Source organism: Pyrus communis, chromosome 11, assembly GCF_963583255.1.
Source record: "Pyrus communis chromosome 11, drPyrComm1.1, whole genome shotgun sequence".
Classification (NCBI taxonomy): Eukaryota; Viridiplantae; Streptophyta; class Magnoliopsida; order Rosales; family Rosaceae; genus Pyrus; species Pyrus communis.
The window spans coordinates 18,929,828-18,948,241 of record NC_084813.1 but is presented as its reverse complement, the minus strand read 5'-3'; the positions used below and the strand labels follow the sequence as shown (position 1 = coordinate 18,948,241).

Here is an 18,414-nt window from a genome sequence, read left to right as displayed (position 1 = left end):
ATTCAGGTCAATCATGGCATATTGAATTAGTACAAATTTTGGCATGAAGAAGTAAGATTCTCTATTATCCTATTTTCATTTCATTTCCCTTCTCTCTCCAATACTTTACTTTTTATTTTATTATTTTTATAAAATATCAATATAATATATCATGTAGGAAGATAAGAAAGATAAGATAGATTAGAAAATGAAAGAATCCTCGTCTGAAAATCAACATATTATAATATATCAGGTAGGAAGATAAGAAAGATAATGTAGATTAGATTAGAAAATGAAAGAATCCTCGTCTGCAAATCAACATATCAATATAATATATCATGTAGGAAGATAAGAAAGATAAGATAGATTAGAAAATGAAAGAATCCTCGTCAGCAAATCAACCTGTTGAAAGGTACCCATGTACCGAAGTCATCACCGCGTACATTAATGGAGGTGATCACGCATGCTCTTGCGTCACCCAAAAACCTGCACGTAAGTCTATAAATAATAAAATAGCATCTCCCGTGACAACCAAAACCCAAAAACTTAAAACTGTTCACCAAGATAAAATAATAAAATAGCATCTCTACAATCTCTTTAATTTCTTCCCAATTTCTTTAATTTCTTCCCAAAACCTAATATTTATAGCATCTCTATTAAAATAGCATCTCTACAATCTCTTTAATTTCTTCCCAATTTCTGGGGAGCCCTCTGCATATTTACAACAAATTATTAAGGTCCCAATTATTAAGCATGAGCTCACAGACGAGTAGTGTCAATGGAAACTGCTTGGGATGGGCTGCAACTGATGAATCTGGAGTTCTCTCGCCGTACAAGTTTACCCGAAGGTAACTAAATCTGTATCAGTTTAATGTGTTTTTAACAAAACAGAAACGGAAACATGTGAACTGAGTTTTTTTTTTTTTTTTTTTTTTTTTGAATATGTCGATATTAAGCTACATAGGCGCAAGGAGGGGCGGTCACCCCTCCTCTCGCCGGAAATGATGCCCAGCAGCAACTTGCTGCCCCCTTTAGATCGTCTGAAAACCCGCAAACCATCCCTTTTCCTTCCCGCTGCTGCGCTGCGGGTCTGTTCTTTTGGACCTGGGTTTATGAAAAAGAAACCTTAAGCAGAACGGCATCGTTTCGGCGTACTAAAAGAATAGTAAGAAGCTAAAAACGGCGCCGTGTGATCATTGAAAGTTAAAAAGATAAGGGGAGGGGACCACCTTCCATTCGTCCGTGTCCCCTTCCATTCCAGCTTCAAGCCTTCAAGCCTTAGCCAGCGGCTTCCACCTTCCATTCCAAGGAGCCTCGAAGCCTCGAAGCCAACATCTTCCAAGCCAACTTCCATAGCTACTTTTAATGTGAAGATCTAATGTGTTTTTTTTTTTTTTTTTTTTTTTTTTTTAAATTTAATTATCCCTAATTGATAGTTTAATATAAAATTTTGTTTAATTGATATGAATTGTATGGCTATTGATGAATTTAACTGTTGATTATTGATTAATTGAATTGTTGATTTTTTATTAAATTAATTGTTAACTATTAAGAATTTTATATAATTATTAATATTAATTAACTGAATTGTTGGTCTAATTAGTTATTACTCGTAGTAGACTCTACTCAAGGATTAAATGACTTTTTTTCTTTCCATTATACATTTAGGTAATGGAATGATACTATAAGTTATGGGGAAGGACAATCGATGTTTTATCACCCGTTAGTTTGATAATTTTGAGTGATTGAAATATAGTATAGCAAAAGATGTAGCATTTTGCCATTATTGCGACTTTTCAAATGTGATTTTGATAAAATGAGAAATGATGGAAGTGATGTCTTCATTGAGAAACGGTTTACTAATTGGAGGTAAGGATTCGGAAAATTTCGCCCCTCCACCCAACAATTCCTAGCTTCGCCACTACCATTTACGAGATTCGAACTTAAGATCTCTTACTTCTGAATGAAGAAAAATACCATCAAATTGTAATACCGAATAGTTGTAAACTGAGTTATATATGTACGTTATTGGATGGCTAGATAAGCGTAACTTGCAAGACTAGCCATAATTAGGCATACAACTCACATAAAATACATATTGTTCTTGTATTAACTAGAGACAACTACCATTACGTCAACGACTAGTAGGCATGTGTGTCTATACATACATACATACATGCATACATAGATACATACATGCATACATACATACATCCATACATATATATTGCTTGATTTCACCTGGTTGATACCAAAACTTTAGTGGTATCCACTCCTTTGAAGTGATCTGCTAGAAGTAGAAAGAAGTATACTGCCATTCCTTTTTATAAACACAACGCCCTTAATTTGTTATACTAATATGCAGCTTGTGATATCTTCCCCGAAGTTAGTGGCAATGCAGTCTTTGAAATAATATAAAATTTTGATGGAAAATAATTAAGAAATAAATCTCTCATCCTTAGGCCTAATAAAGTTCGATGCAGCTAGATCACGAATTGAAATCCGGATACAATTATCTAAAGTACACTAAATGACTAGTATATTGAATTTACATGCTATATATGTAATATTGATAGTTTTAATTAAACAAAGGTTGAGTTAATGTATTCAGGAATCTTCAGAACGATGATGTTTCAATAAGAATTACGCACTGCGGAATTTGTTATGCTGATGTGGTTTTTCCAAGGAACAAGCATGGCTACGCCATGTATCCAATGGTGCCTGGGTATGTCGAATGATTTATTATGTTACATATATGATTGTTATTACATATATTTCCTTGAACTGACCTATTTTGTCTATGACTGATTGTACAACAGACATGAGATTGCTGGCATTGTTCAAGAGGTTGGTCCAAATGTTCACGGCTTCAAAGTTGGTGATCATGTTGGAGTGGGAACTTTTGTTAATTCTTGTAGAGATTGCGACTATTGTAGAGATGGCCTAGAGATTTCCTGTGAAAAGGGAATAGTTTTCACTTATAACCATGTTGATGCTGATGGCACGATTACAAAAGGAGGGTTTTCCAGTTACATTGTTGCTCATGAAAGGTTAGTATTCTCCATGTCAAATGTAATGTGTCAACCTGTACTTCTGTATCATCATCTATTAGGATATGTTTAGTTTATGGTTTTAGATTTTGTGACCATCGACCCTGCGTATTTGCAATAACTGCAATGTGAGTGCCTAGACTTATAGTGTCTTAATGCTCAAGAAATCCGGAAACAGTACGAATCTATCCGGAAACAGTATGATATGTTAAATTTATGGTTTTAGATTTTGTGACTGTCGAGTGTTGACCCTGCGTATTTGCAATAACTGCAATGCGAGTGCCTAGATTTATAGTGTCTACATAATTAATTGCTTAATGCTTAAGAAATTCAGAAATAGTACGAATCTGTCATAGATGAGGACGTTAACTTTGTTCTTGAAATTGTTATAGGTACTGCTTCAAGATACCAGAGGGCTACCCCTTGGCTTCTGCAGCACCTCTGCTTTGTGCCGGCATTACTGTTTACTCTCCAATGATCCGCCATAAAATGAACCAGGACGGTAAATCACTAGGTGTGATTGGCCTTGGTGGTCTCGGACACTTGGCAGTGAAATTTGGGAAGGCTTTTGGACTAAACGTGACAGTTTTCAGCACAAGCTTATCAAAGAAGGAGGAAGCTCTAAGTCTGCTTGGTGCAGACAATTTCGTTGTCTCATCCAACCAAGAGGAAATGACGGTAAAATTTCACAAGTTGATATAATTGTTTACGGCAAAATGATTCGTGCAATTTAGTTTTGTGTGTACATTCCGTTAAGTTTCCCTTTCCAGTCTTTCGCGACACTTAGCATACGAACTTTTATTCATCTGATTTTGTTATATCGACAATATTTACTGTTTATGCAGGCCCTGGCTAAGTCGCTTGACTTCATCATCGACACAGCATCTGGTGATCATCCATTTGATTTGTATATGTCTCTGCTGAAGACTGCTGGTGTTCTAGTCTTGGTTGGGGCACCAACCGAAGTTAAATTAAGTCCGGGGAGCTTGATTAGTGGTATTTTAACACTTTTAATACTCACAGTTTTCACTTTTAAGATAAGAATTATAGATTTTTTTACAACATATATTGACTATTTGTCAGGTATGAAGTCAATTTCTGGTAGCGCAGCGGGAGGTACAAAACAGACGCAGGAAATGTTAGACTTTTGTGCTGCTCACAAAATATATCCAAACATAGAAATAGTTCCAATTCAGTATGTGAATGAAGCTCTTGAGAGGATGATCAAGAGGGATGTGAAGTACCGTTTTGTTATAGATATCGAAAACTCCCTAAAATGATGAGGAATCGATATTTCTCTTTGAATTCATTGAGAACTTGGTATGAGGATGAAGAAGTTGGTATGTAACAGGGTTGCGGTTAATTTTACAGTTTTTTTTTTTTTTTTTTTTTTTTTGGTTCCTAAGAAGGGAATGTTGCCCTACTTTGATATTTGTTAGAAGTGGAAGTGTTTGTACACGATTTTTAAGTACCATGTGAGTGAGTTAGAACTTTAAAGGATTATATGAAATAAATAAAAAGAAAACTAATGAAAAGGGCTTGAAAATTTTAAGTTTTAAGTTTTAACGATAAGGATAAAATAAAAGGTAGAGTGAATAGTATCAGGTTTGACTTTTTAGTGTAAAAATTTGGTTTTTCGTTAAAGTGAACATTATCGCGGACTTTTCATTAAAACTCCCATAAATAAATAAGTTTAGTCATATATCAAAATAAATTCTTGTTTTTAGCTTGAATAGATTGGCACCACTACGTGTATCACCCACGCCAACAAATGTACTCATGTATCACATTCATTCTTATATTTGAGCTTTCCATTTTTTATCACTTCAAAATCTACCTTGAGATTTGATTTCATTTTGCTTTCGGTCCATAGATTAATTAGAGGAAATTTTAGAAGCCCAGTTAAGCAACTGTTCTTCGAGTAGAGGATAAGCAGTCCATGTTGGGGAAACGGACATTTGGGCTGATATGTCGTGTAATCCTTCTGTTTGTAACTGAGCGCCATAGTTGAAATTATAAATATGCCTCATACAATTTTCTTTTTGTTCGACTTTCAATTCTTCCTTAGCCCTCTAATTATTTAAAGTGTGACAATTGGCTTTAAACCATCAAATTGTCATGCAGATCGAATAATGAAGAGCTAACTACGTTTTTTTAGTGAATGCGGGCATGTCAACTTGAGACTGAGTTTGGTCGAGTGAGTAGAATAGATGTGGTGGTGGTGTCGAATGCGTTGCTGACTTTTGTACTCAAGCGATCACGGGCGAGGAAGGAGCATGTCTTAGCCTTGGGTTTTAGAACCTGAATACAAGGTTGCTAGTCGCTGTGAAGTTCAAATAAGGTTCAACTTTAAATGTGCCGAACACTGGGAAATCTAGTAACACCTCATCACCAAGAGGGTTTTGAGATGATCTCTTTCACTAAGAAAACCAATGGCTCCTTGATGGCAGAGACTTGGATAAGTAACTAGCCAAACTCAAAGTAGTGCTATTAATCTAAACTGAAGGAATTTCTCAGTCGCCTGATTCTACGACTCTAGTGTTGTTAATCCAAATTGAAGATGTCGTTAGTTGTCAACATAGTGCTGTTACTCCAACTTGAAGTTGACGAAGGAGTTAGGTGAGTTAGTGACTTCTCAGAGGATGAGAAGGATTAGCGTAGAGCGAGGTTTTGCGCATGGCGTTTGTGTGTTGAGTTGAAGAATCACTTCTATTTATAAGGTAGGATTTTGTGGTGACCAAGCTAGCTGAAGTAGAATCCTAATAGAACTATATTTCTTCGGTGCTTTTCTAGATATCTATGATATTATCCTTTCACTAAACAAAACCAATCTACACATGATCTCTGCCAATTCGACTTGAACTAGGATTCTGAACCTAGCCGTCTTATGCATTAAATTCACTTGTTATTTGATCAGTCACAAGTCTTGATTCTTGTAATAATTCGAATCTTATCAATATCTACGATGATCCTTAGCAATTTCAATTTAATTAGAACTCGATCGAATCATTCCTTCCATGGCTGAACATCACCTGACTTGAGAAATCAGTATTGGGCCGAGAACCACAACCTTTTAACCCAGTCATCTCTCTTTTGTCCAAACCTAATATTTAAGGCCCAAACAAGTATGCGCCGAGAAATATGAATAATCTATGATCCAATCATATTATATAACAATAGCCTCATTTTTCTCTTCTATTGCATGATAGTGCATCAGCCTGGTGGTTGGAAAATAACCATCTTTAGGTGTGAAGGTGAGAGCGGAGACAAAAAAAGGACAGACTGAAATAATGGTTGCATCATATCTTTTATTTTTATTTTTAACAAACGATAATATGCTACGGGAGTGAGGGAGTGGGCTAATCCTCACATTGGGGCTAGTCATAATAATATGGTTCAAATTTGATTTTTGGCAAGAATTGAAACTAAGACCTTTCACTTACAAGTGAAGGTAAATACCACTAGACTGTAGTAGTAATTGGCAATGACTACGTCACATTTGAGTGTTTATGAAAATTTTGTATTGCCAAGGGCCTAACTTAGTTTTTGCCCTAGGATCCTTAATTAGCCACAACCAACCCTAGATGGGATGGCAAACACTAAACTACGTTTTTCTTATGATCAATGCCCCTATTAATTGCATATTTAGAATTTGAAATTTGGGCTTTTGTGTGAATGGGTAGACCTATACCATGGTGTCATGAACTAATCATACAATGTCACATAACTTATGCGGGACGTCACGATAACAATGCACTTGTTTCAAACAAGTCATTTTGTAAATTCAAGCATGCTGGAAATGAAACAAATTTTGTTTTCAATTTACACATACGAAAAATGGGAAAGAAAAGAAAATGCTACGGGTAATTACCAAGGGCAGGTAAAGAATCTTACATTTCTCAACTCCTGGGAAGAGACACGGGAATTCCTTTTTACTCATACCAAACCCAACCTTATAGCGAGGCACGAAACTCGACAAAAATTCGATATTCTCTCATTTCCTGTGAGAGTTCCTTCTCGCCTGTGTGCGCAGTAGTTTCCTAGTCCTTCATCCTCCTCAGCTGCTGGCTCTTCGTTCCTTCGCACATGTGTGTGCAGTAGTTTCCCAGTCCTCCATCCTCCTCAGCTGCTGGCCCTAGTTAAGGCTAGGGTTGGTGGCTCTCTTTTTCCCCTGTTTCCTTTTCTTTTTCTAGTTGTTAGCTTCTTTCCCTGTGTTTTTCCGCTGGCAATCTCCCCTGTGCTTTGAATTTCGAAACCTCAGCCATCAAATTTGATTCCCCTTCCCCATTCTCTGTTTTCCTTTCCCATCAATCCAAATCTTTATCATCAATTTCAATTCCCCTTTCCCATCCTCTATCTCCATAATTTTACTCCTTCCCTTTCCTATCCTTCCCATCTGGCTCCGGCTTTGTTCCACCCCACAAATGTACGAATCTGCGGTCACTCTCCTTCAACGCGTTTTGATGCGATTCTCTAGGGAAGTGCGTAGAGCTCCTACGCAGGTGTTCACACCACCACCTCCCCTTGATTTGTCCTCAGTGGCTTTTATTCCCTTCTGTGACCTTGTTGCCGGTGGTTCATATCTCACTAGCTTTCTTTTGTTTGTGATTGCTGTCCTCTTCTATTGGTGTTTTCTGAAAGTTGTTGGAGTCGTCGATTCCATCATTTATGCGGATTTGGCTGAATCTCTATTTCTCGACGATGCTTCCGCGACGGCAGCTCAGGTAGGATTGTAGGATTTTTCCGTTTCTGGGCTCGAAACTTTGTTTTGTGCTTTGTTCTGGGGTCCATATCTTTTTGTGTGCCTTTCATGCAATTGGGCCTCTTCTTTTATAATTATGATGTGTTGGCAATAAATTTTCCATTTGACAAAAAACAAACCCAACCTTATCGTTTTTGTTCTTACGCATATATCTATATTTTTTGTTTCTATGAAGATATAGGGTGTTGTCACACATCAAAAAGTTAAAAAGGGCTATTGCATGTTCTTCTAAGCAATTAGATTACTCACTCTATCGTCAATTGATTTAGGGTGAACACATAACTTTCTGTATAGTATCAGAGTATGTTAGTCTCTGTAAGAAGCCCAACAACTCCACATGCTCTCATCATTTAATAAGTGTTGTTCACTTGTTTGACTTAAATGTTTACATGTAAGGTTACATCCATGTATAAAACCTAGCTCCTATGTGCTTCGCGTCACTTAATATGTGTCCACGCATTTTGAAGTGGAACACTGAACTTTCTTCCCTTCGTGCCTTGTTTTTAATTCACACAGACACATACAGTTCAATGACGAAAAATGAAAAGGAGGTTTACAAAGTCTTAAAAGTCAAAAATTATAATTACTATATTTTATTTTTCTTAGTGCAATCGCTGATGGGTAACCTATGCGTACATGCAATTACTAGGGTCCTACACACCCGTTAAAAATGACAAATAATTCATGAGAAGAATTACGCTAGTGGAGGTGTTATGTTACAAATATTATTGATTGATTACCTATGTAGTGGGATAGTAAGGAGGAGTCGTCACTGCGTACGTCCGTTAATGGAGGTGATCGCGCATGCTCTCTCGTCACCGTTTTTCTATACTCACTGTACGTAGCTGTATATAAATGGTAAAATTAGAAGAGTTTTAATGAAAAGCTCGCGGTACTGATTTTTATATTAAAAAGTTAATTCTGATACTATTCACTTTACTCTTTATTTTGTCCTTATCATTAAAACTCAAAGTTTTCAAATTCTTTTCATTAGTTTTCCTTAAAATTAATAGGCGTTTCTCTTAGAAACCAAAACCCAAAAACAAGAGCAAAACGACATTTTTCAACAATCTTTGGTATTTTCCTTCAAGATATTATTACTCTCGCAAAGTAAAATATCTCTTTAATTTCTTCCCAACTTCTGGGGATCCCTCTGCATATTTGCAACAAGTTATCAATCATGAACTCACAGACGAGCAGTGAAAATGGAAACTGCTTGGGATGGGCCGCAACAGATGAATCGGGAGTTCTATCGCCGTACAAGTTTACCCGAAGGAAACTAAATTTGTATCAGTTTACTGTGTTTTTAATTAAGAAAACAGAAATGGAAACATGTGAACTGAGTAATATATGTAGTTGGCTAGCCATAATTTGGCATACAACTTACAAAAAACACATATCGTTCTTGTATTAACTCGAGACAACTGCCACTAGGTCAACGGCTAGAAGTGTATAGTGCCATTCCCTTTTATAAACACAGCGCTCTTAATTTGTTATACTGATATGCAGCTTGTGATATCTTCCACAAAGTTAGGGGCAAATTTATTTTGCAGTCTGAAATAAATATTAAATTTTGATTGGAAATAATTAAGAAATAAATCTTTCATCCTTAGGCCTAACAAAGTCCGATAATGCAGCTAGATCATGACGAGTTGAAATCTGGAGAAAATGATCCAAAGTGCACCAAATGACTTGTATAATTGAATATAAAACATTGAATTTACATGCTATGTATGTATTGACAGTTCTAATTAAGCATAGGTTTAATCAATGTATCCAGGGATCTTCGAAACGATGATGTGTCGATAAGGATTACGCACTGCGGAATTTGTTATGCTGATGTGGTTTTTCCAAGGAACGAGCTTGGCAACGCCAAGTATCCAATGGTGCCTGGGTATGTTATCATGTCATGTATATATGATTGTTCTTACATATATATATATATTTCCTTAAACTTACCTATTCTGTCTATGATTGTTTGTACAACAGACACGAGATCGCTGGCATTGTTCAAGAGGTTGGTCCAAATGTTCACGGCTTCAAAGTTGGTGATCATGTTGGAGTGGGAACTTTTGTTAATTCTTGCAGAGATTGCGACTATTGTAGAGATGGCCAAGAGATTTCCTGTGAAAAGGGAATTGTTGGCAGTTATAACCGTGTTGATACCGATGGCACGATTACAAAAGGAGGGTTTTCCAGTTACATTGTTGCTCATGAAAGGTTAGTATTCTCCATGTCAAATGTAATGTGTCAACCTGTACTTCTGTATCATCATCTATTAGGATATGTTTAGTTTATGGTTTTAGATTTTGTGACCATCGACCCTGCGTATTTGCAATAACTGCAACGCGAGTGCCTAGACTTTTTGTGTCTTAATGCTCAAGAAATCCGGAAACAGTACGAATCTATCACAAATGAGGATGTTAACTTTGTTCTTGAAATTATTATAGGTACTGCTTCAAGATACCAGAGGGCTACCCCTTGGCTTCTGCAGCACCTCTGCTTTGCGCCGGCATTACTGTTTATGCTCCAATGATCCGCCAAAAAATGAACCAGGCCCAAAAATCACTGGGTGTGATTGGCCTTGGTGGTCTCGGTCACTTGGCAGTGAAATTTGGGAAGGCGTTCGGACTAACCGTGACAGTTTTCAGCACAAGCTTATCAAAGAAAGAGGAAGCTCTAACTCTGCTAGGTGCAGACAATTTCGTTGTCCCATCCAACCAAGAGAAAATGACGGTAAAATTTCACAAAGCTGATACAACTCTTTACGACAAAATGTTTCGTGGAATTTAGTTTCGTGTATACAAAATTGTGCTTAGCATACGAACTTTTGTTCATCTGATATTGTTATATCTAAGGTTTTTACTATTTATGCAGGCCCTGGCTAAGTCACTTGACTTCGTCATCGACACAGCATCTGGTGATCATCCAGTCGATTCATATATGTCTCTGCTGAAGACTGCTGGTGTTCTAGTCTTGGTTGGGGTACCAAGTGAAGTTAAATTAAGTCCCTTGAGCTTGATTATTGGTATGTTAACACTTTTAATACTCACAACTTTCTTTTTTAAGACAAGAAGTACAAAATATATTGACTATTTGTCAGGTATGAAGTCGATTTCTGGTAGTGGTAGCGCAACAGGAGGTACAAAACAGACGCAGGAAATGCTAGACTTCTGTGCTGCTCACAAAATATATCCAAACATAAATAGTTCCAATTCAGTATGTCAATGAAGCTCTTGAGAGGCTGATCAAGAGGGATGTGAGGTATCGGTTTGTTATAGATGTTGAAAACTCCCTTAAGTGATGAGGAAATCGATATTTCGCTTCAAATTCATTGAGAATTGATACGAGGTTGAAGAAGGTGTGTAACAGGGTTGTGGTTAATTTTCAGTTTCTGTTTTTGATAAGAAGGGAGTGTCGCCGTACTTATATATATATGATTTTTAATAGTATGTGAGTGAGTTAGAACTTCAGAGAATCTAATAAAAATAAATAATGAGTTTAGTCGTATATCACGATAAATTCTTGTTCATTGAATAAATTAGTAACGCCACGTGTAACAATCATGCTAATAATATACTCATGTATCAGATTCGTTCTTATATTTGAACTTTCCATTTTTTAATCATTTTTATATCGACCTCGAGATTTGATTTGATTTTCGGCTTCGGTCCAGGAATTAATTACATGAAATTTTAGAAGCCCAGTTCAGCAATGGTTCATAAGGTAGAGGATAAGCAGTCCATGTTAGGAAAATAGGCATTTGGGGTGATGTGTCCTATAATCCTCCTACTTGTATCTGAAGCCCTCCACACATTACTTATTTAAGAAAGTTGAAATTAGAAATGCTTCATGAACTTACAATTTTCTTTCGATTTGCCTGTTTGACTTTCATTTCGTGCTTAGCCCTCTAATTATTTAACGTGTACCGATTGGCCCCAAACCACTGTCATATTTTTTATTTGTTCTCCCCACTTGAATGAACAAAAATAACTCTTAATTTGATGAAAAAAATTTAGCAGTATAAAGCAAATTGGCACATTCTAAAAGATTAGTAATTGTCATAACCAAATTGAAAGTAGAGAGAACAAATCTGAAGATTCAAGGTCATGTTGCATCCCTAAACTTTTCCCTTTTAAAGCAGAAAATAATTCGAAACTATTTTGTTTAGAAGTATAGGGTACCAGCTTCTGCCTATTTTGATTTCAATCCAACCCCAACCCCAACCCCAACCCCTTATCTCTTTTTGTTGTTCAACCCCATCCTGGCAACCCCTGGATAAAGACCATTGTCCACCATACACGCACGGGTGTGACCTGCATAAAATTTCCTTTATAGTAGTTTTGCCCACGGGTAATGATTCTCTCATCTTTCTGGGACCACAAGGATTGCACGTGCAATCACTGACTTCATTACTTCTAATCGCTGTCACAAATTAATATTATGTTTGAATGAGGGAAATAAACTTAGAATTTGAGTAAAAGTCAGAATTTATAAATCGACATGCAACAATTCCCTTGTTTGGATTCATAAACATAGAAATTTAGAATTTCAGCGTGGAAAAAAAACTTGGAGTTTGGAACCTCCAATTTCCAAGTTTAAATTATATGTAAATAGGCGTAATTTCTCAATTTTTATGACTGAGAGTTTAAAATACCAAATTTCGTATTCAATTCATTGTTCTTTTAGGTTAACCAAATAAGAAAATTCACAAATTCTAGAAAATAAAATCTCGTCATTTCAATTTCTTTCATTTTAAAATTCCTTAGTAATCTTAAATTTCTTCATCCAAACATAGTATAAGTGTTCAATCGATACCAACTTAGACCAACAGCTCACAACTGGGGGCAACCTGAGGCTCTGATGCCTCAGTAGAGGCAAATTCAAGAAGAAGTTGAAAAGCTTCCAACCGAATGATTGCATGATTTCTAACGCAACAAAGCAACTAACAGGATGCTCCGACGAGACATGACTAACATAATCAGGTCACCTTTCATCGACAAGATTGAGCAGATGGAACAATCTCACATACACTGGCAGATACAAAGATTACTTCTATTTCGACAAATGCATCAACTCAACCTAATAGCACGCTGGAGGTAGACGGGTACTAGAATGACACATCAACCCAACCACTAAGAACCAGGGGAAGGTTTTATTTTCATGACTCCAGATTATTCAATACTGGAGCAGCACATCATTAGTAGTTGAGCACCGTAGACCTAATGGTCCAATTCTTTTTGCTGCGCGCAAGCTAGCCCCGACTCCATGTTTACAGTCGTGCCTACCTGTTTCACGACTCCCGACCACCGTCAATTTATCACCATGGCTCACAGCCGTGCCAATCTTGCACCATAACTCACAGCCGTGCCGATCTTGCCATGCAGCTCTTAACCGCATCAATCAAGCTCACGATACTTCAAACTTCAAAGCATTCAATGACAAAGTAGAATACGAGGCTCTACTAGTAGCCCCTGCTAGCGAAAGACTTAGCGGTGAAGAAACTTCCAATCTATTCAGATTCTCAATTGACCACTAACCAAGCCTCAGAAGATCACACGATGAAACATCTAAGGATAGTGCAATACTTGGAAAAGGTCTGGGAGCAACTCATTACACTTCCTACTTACACTCTTACGCGGGTTCCACAAGCAGTTCGAAGTCTTAAGTAGATCGCTGAACAAGACCTCACAGGCTGAGGATTATTTCAGTTGTCTAGCAGTCCAGTTTTCCTCAGCTATGCTCATAACAACGACTTCTATGCTCTCTAGTGCGATAAGGTAAACTAATTGCTCTCAAGCGTGAAAGGGTAAGCTAAGTCCTTAATACCCAGTTGGGTAAGCTCTTTAGTGCAAGAGGGTAAACCAATCCCTCGACATCCATATGGGTAAGCTCTTCAGTGCGAGAGGGTAAACTAATTGCTCCCAATGCGAGATGGTAAACTAATTCCTCGACACCCATCTAGGTAAACTCTCCAGTGCGAGAGGGTAAACCAATCCCCTGACATCTATCTAGGTAAGCTCTTCAGTGCAAAAAGGTAAACTAATTGCTTTTAAGCGCGAGAGGGTAAACTAATTCTCCGACATCCATCTGGGTAAACTCTCTAGTGTGAAAGGGTAAACTAATTGCTCTCCAGTGCGAGAGGGTAAACTAATTCCCCGACAACCATCTGGGTCTGCACTCCAAAACGAGAGAATAAACCAATTCCCCGACACCCAACTGGGTCTGCTCTCTAGTGTGAGAGGATAAACTAGTTCCTCGATACCCATCTAGGTAAGCTCTCCAGTACGAGAGGGTAAACCAATTCCCCAACACCTATCTGGGTAAGCTCTCTGGTGCGAAAGGATAAACCAATTCTCTAACACCAATCTAGGTCTACTCTTCACCGGAAATGGGCAAACTGCCCATGAATTTCCATACAACTACTCATTTTGATGTGATTTGTTAACAATTTTCATATTCCACAGATCTTTATCATGTTATGATATAGGCGACACAGCTCAAATGATCAAATACTTGAATATCAGATAAGCAGCAAATGGTCAAGAGGTAGCAGCCGACGACGAACTTAACATCTCGATGCCCCAATAAGCCAAAACTCACGGCCATAATGACTCTGTGGGTTCATCAGCCTTCTCTGAAGCAACGTGCCCAACAGACGGTTTTATGGCTAAAAGTTTTGCGAGACACTTCAACCAAGCTGAGCAGCCTAAACTGTGGCCCCTGCCACGCTACTTCCTTGACCCATGCTGAGTCATCCCTTAGCTCCAGCCAATCTGTGGCCCTTGCCACACCACCTCCTCAGCCCACGCCGAGCTAACTCTTGGCCCTTGCCAACCAACGTGCCGCACCACCCTAAAGGTTGCCTCGCGACAGCACCACACAAGAAGAAGACAAAGAAAATTAAGTTTTTCTTACCTTGGTGCGACATAGAGAAGACAAAGAAATCAACGGAAGACGATTCTTTGCACGAGCAAGCGAAGAAAAATACTAGGGGAGTGAGAAATATCTTCTAGTTTTCTCACTTTCTTGTAGGGATAAATGATTGCCCTCTGAAGTTGATTTAATCCCCTACTTAAGGTAGGCTTACATAAGCTTTGGTAACGATTTATTTCCCTTTCCTAGAAGAATCTAATTCCAAGTCCAAATGGGAATCTACATCAAAGTTGGGGATCTCTACACCTACTGCCATTTCCTGCGAGCAGCCTAGCATGTGTGGGAGAATTTGTAGAGCCAAAAATAATCCTAAAAATCATGGAAGTGGCACGTGGATTTTTGGACAATAAGGACGAGATTACCCTTGGCACACTAGAATTCCCACGCTAATGCAATGGATAATAACGGCTCAATCAAGGAAGAGTAAAAGGTGATCAATATGGACTTTATTTCATATTCCTCTTATCACTCCTCATCAATCCCATATTGATTTTATTCAAAAGGTAACTCTCAATACTTCTTGTTTAAATTAGGAGTAATTGCTATATTAATTGCGAGATATTATACCACAATCTCCACCCAAAGGGCTGGCCATTCTCCTATAAATACCCCTCTTATCGTACTAAAATGCTAAGTCATTTACTACCCAAAAACTCCTAAACACATTCTTTTCATAATTCTAACTTTGGCATTGGAGATTCTTTGGCCAAAGCCTCCCCATTCATCATGGGTGCATGAGGCTTTTGGCCTTAATCAAATGTGTTATTATTTTGCAGGTGCATTTTCGTCAAAGGAATAGATGGCGGAAATTTGCATCCATAAATATGTTATAATTTGAGTCAAATAGTAATGTCACGTGACTGTGTTTATGGTAAACCGAAAAATTGTTCGTGAATCTGTTTAAGGATGCTGGCAAATTGCAAAATGATCACGTTAAATTTAATAAGTATCAACTAACAAGCACTGTATAGCACACAACTTGATTGACTGGAAAAAAAAGTCTCCTAGATTGTTATGTAAATGTAATATATATATGTTGCTCATGCTTTGCACGATTCGACTCGAAATGTAGTTGTTTTTGTTGTTTTAGAACAAATAGTTAAGTTGAATCCAGAACTTTTGTGTGGAAGAGAAAAGAGTGATAGATCAAACTAAGAGATGAAAAAAATGTTTGATGCGCAAAAATGAACGATGAAGAGGGAGAATAGGATAGGCATATTGAAAATTCATAAACGGCTACTATTCGGCGGTGTTTGTCCAAAAACTATTTTTTTACTGCTTCTGATTTCTGCTTTGAATTGTCATGATTTAAAAAAATAAAAAATAAAATATAAAAAAAATAAAAAAACAAAGTTTGCTCGAGTTACCAAACACAAATCGGAGTCTAACTTTTTTTACCCCTACTTACAAAAAAAGTTAAGTAGTCCCAAATTAGAACTTAATAAATTGTGTATATATATATATATATATATATATATATATATATATATATATATATTTATAGTAAGTTAGTGAATAAATTTTCAAAAATTTGGTACATGATATCATATATGATAAAATTCCCGACTTTTAAAGATGAAAATAAGAATCTTGGGTGTTTATGGACTCAACAAAATCTTCTCAGTGAACAAATAGTGAAAAGAGGGCTTTGAGAATGGAAAATGCTTGGAAAAAGTTTCATGCCTATGAGGCTGTTGGAACATGAAACCCTTTACCATTTAATTAGAATGGGATCAGGGACGACCCAAGGGCAGGCCATGAATTGTGATCGCCAATGAAGAAAGTATATGTAGTCTAACTTCTTTTGGATTATTTCATTTTTCATATATTCATTTATGTATATCGTTTAATTGAGATAGTCTTAATAAGTGACTTTACCCAATTTGTTATATTAGACATAATTAAACATTGAAACATTATTCTGAAAGGCTTAGTTTTGAGAATGACTTTTAGGACATATCTCCAATAACAATGTCACATAGCTTGTGCGGAACGCAACTATGCACTTGTTTCATGCAAGTCATTTGTAAATTCAAGTATGCAGCTGGTTGAAATAAATTTTGTTTACAATTACACAAACAAAACATGACAAAAATAAATAAAAGGGCTGTTAACACAAATGGTTATTGAAATTGAAGATCGATTAATGTCGCAAATCAATGTGGCCGCATCATAATTCTATCAAAATTTCTTGTTATGTGTTGATTGACACACAACTAAGTTCCACAAGCCTAATTTTAGGTTTTGCTAGTTTTGGTGCTTGATGTTTGTCTTTCTTTAAGGGGTAAGGTACTTGCCCTTCCACTCTTTGTTTGTACTTTTATTCTTTTTAATAAATTTATGCATGTCTTTCCATAATAGCATGTTAGAATGAACAAGAAAAAAAACCCGCGCGATGCAACGGGTTTATAACAATGATTAGCAACTAAAATTGGTCCACAAATTAATAATAAAAAAAAAAAGAAAGATCAAGTGAAAATCTGAACACTAATAGCAAATATATACATGGCGGTTCCATAAATTTTATCTTGGGTGGGCAACATGCAAAACTTGCCAACATATTTTGTAGAACATATACCCTTAAAAATTAGAACATACTACTATACTTCATAATTAAACCAAATTTAAATCAATACCCTACGCGACTTATTGTTATCACTTTTTATGATCAATGCTTTCTACTTTTTTTTTTCCCCTTTCTGTTGGTCAATTTCTTTGCAGCTTCTTTCTCAAACACAAATGTTTTTCAAATCTTCTCAATTTCATACCTAAAATGTCGACTTAGATCATAAAATTTCAGGATAGTATAACTATGAAAATACTATTATTGTGGAAGAGACGACATAAGGAAATAACAGCAGGGCAAGGGAGCAAGACATCGTCGTTTAGGCTTAGGGTGTTAAAAAAAAAAAAAATTCCATTCTTCCTCCCGTAGCTTCTGGATGGGCAAACTGAGTTCCGGTCAAGGGGTTTTGCGGCTTCTAATGGCCACAAAACATGTTGACAGAGTGATAGCATAACTGACAAAGTGAGTGAGTGAGTTTTGGGTTTGCTGAAGATTGAAATGATGTGGAGGAATTTGGTGGTGAATTGATCTGGATGAGCAAATAGGGATTTGGGTTTGGAAGGATCTAGAGAAATATGACGGTGAAATTTCTTGTCTTGATGGTGTGAACGTTTAGATGAGCTTTTTCGGTTTCGATTTGAATTGGAGTAAAAAGCAAGCGATGCAGACTGCAGAGGAAGGAAGCGGTGGGGGAGAGAAATCTCGCTAGCACACCACGTGTGCAACATGGCTTTTCGTCTTTTTACTGTAGCAGCATGAAGTATAGGAAGGAAAAGACAAATTGAATGGGGGTATTTTAGTATTTACACTGTGCTTAGGAACAATGTTCTTCTCATTTGTATATATAATTTGACTTTGTTGTTTATTAAAAAAAAAAGTTGAAAAGGTCAAACAAGTTGGAAATAAGAGGAAATTACAAATTAATAATGGAAATCTCTTCCACTAAGACTACTAAATCAAGTGATTCAAACATTTGAAATTTTGTCCAATAGTAAAAAATTATTATAACTTTTAAGAGATCAAAACAGATGAGCCGTTAGATAAAATTTCAAAGGCTTAGATCACTTGATCTAGTGGCCTTGGTGGAAAAGATCTGGAGATGATCTCATTCCATTAATAAT

General features: G+C 36.9%; 1 protein-coding gene and 1 pseudogene across 2 annotated transcripts; both read left to right on the top strand.

Annotated features, from left to right (window-relative positions):
• The first annotated feature begins 652 nt into the window (after window positions 1-652).
• LOC137708567 (probable cinnamyl alcohol dehydrogenase 1) lies at window positions 653-4,579 on the top strand. 2 transcript variants are annotated; one of them, XM_068447674.1, is made up of 6 exons: window positions 653-827; window positions 2,591-2,704; window positions 2,799-3,029; window positions 3,422-3,707; window positions 3,875-4,025; window positions 4,113-4,579. In XM_068447674.1, exons 1-6 carry the CDS (start codon window positions 733-735, stop codon window positions 4,307-4,309), a joined length of 1,074 nt encoding a protein of 357 aa, XP_068303775.1. In that variant the 5' UTR covers window positions 653-732; the 3' UTR covers window positions 4,310-4,579. The 2 variants fall into 2 exon arrangements, with proteins under 2 accessions (XP_068303775.1, XP_068303776.1); XM_068447675.1 differs by lacking the exon at window positions 653-827 and adding an exon at window positions 876-1,346.
• Window positions 4,580-8,848: 4,269 nt separating this feature from the next.
• Window positions 8,849-11,208, top strand: LOC137707513 (probable cinnamyl alcohol dehydrogenase 1; annotated as a pseudogene).
• The last annotated feature ends 7,206 nt before the right edge of the window (window positions 11,209-18,414 follow it).

Excerpts from the sequence above, each read along its gene's own strand:
- LOC137708567 (XM_068447674.1), top strand. The coding sequence starts at position 733 with ATGAGCTCACAGACGAGTAGTGTCAATGGAAACTGCTTGGGATGGGCT. Across the intron at positions 3,708-3,874 it reads CCAACCAAGAGGAAATGACG|GCCCTGGCTAAGTCGCTTGA; the intron begins GTAAAATTTCAC and ends CTGTTTATGCAG. Across the intron at positions 4,026-4,112 it reads TCCGGGGAGCTTGATTAGTG|GTATGAAGTCAATTTCTGGT; the intron begins GTATTTTAACAC and ends ACTATTTGTCAG.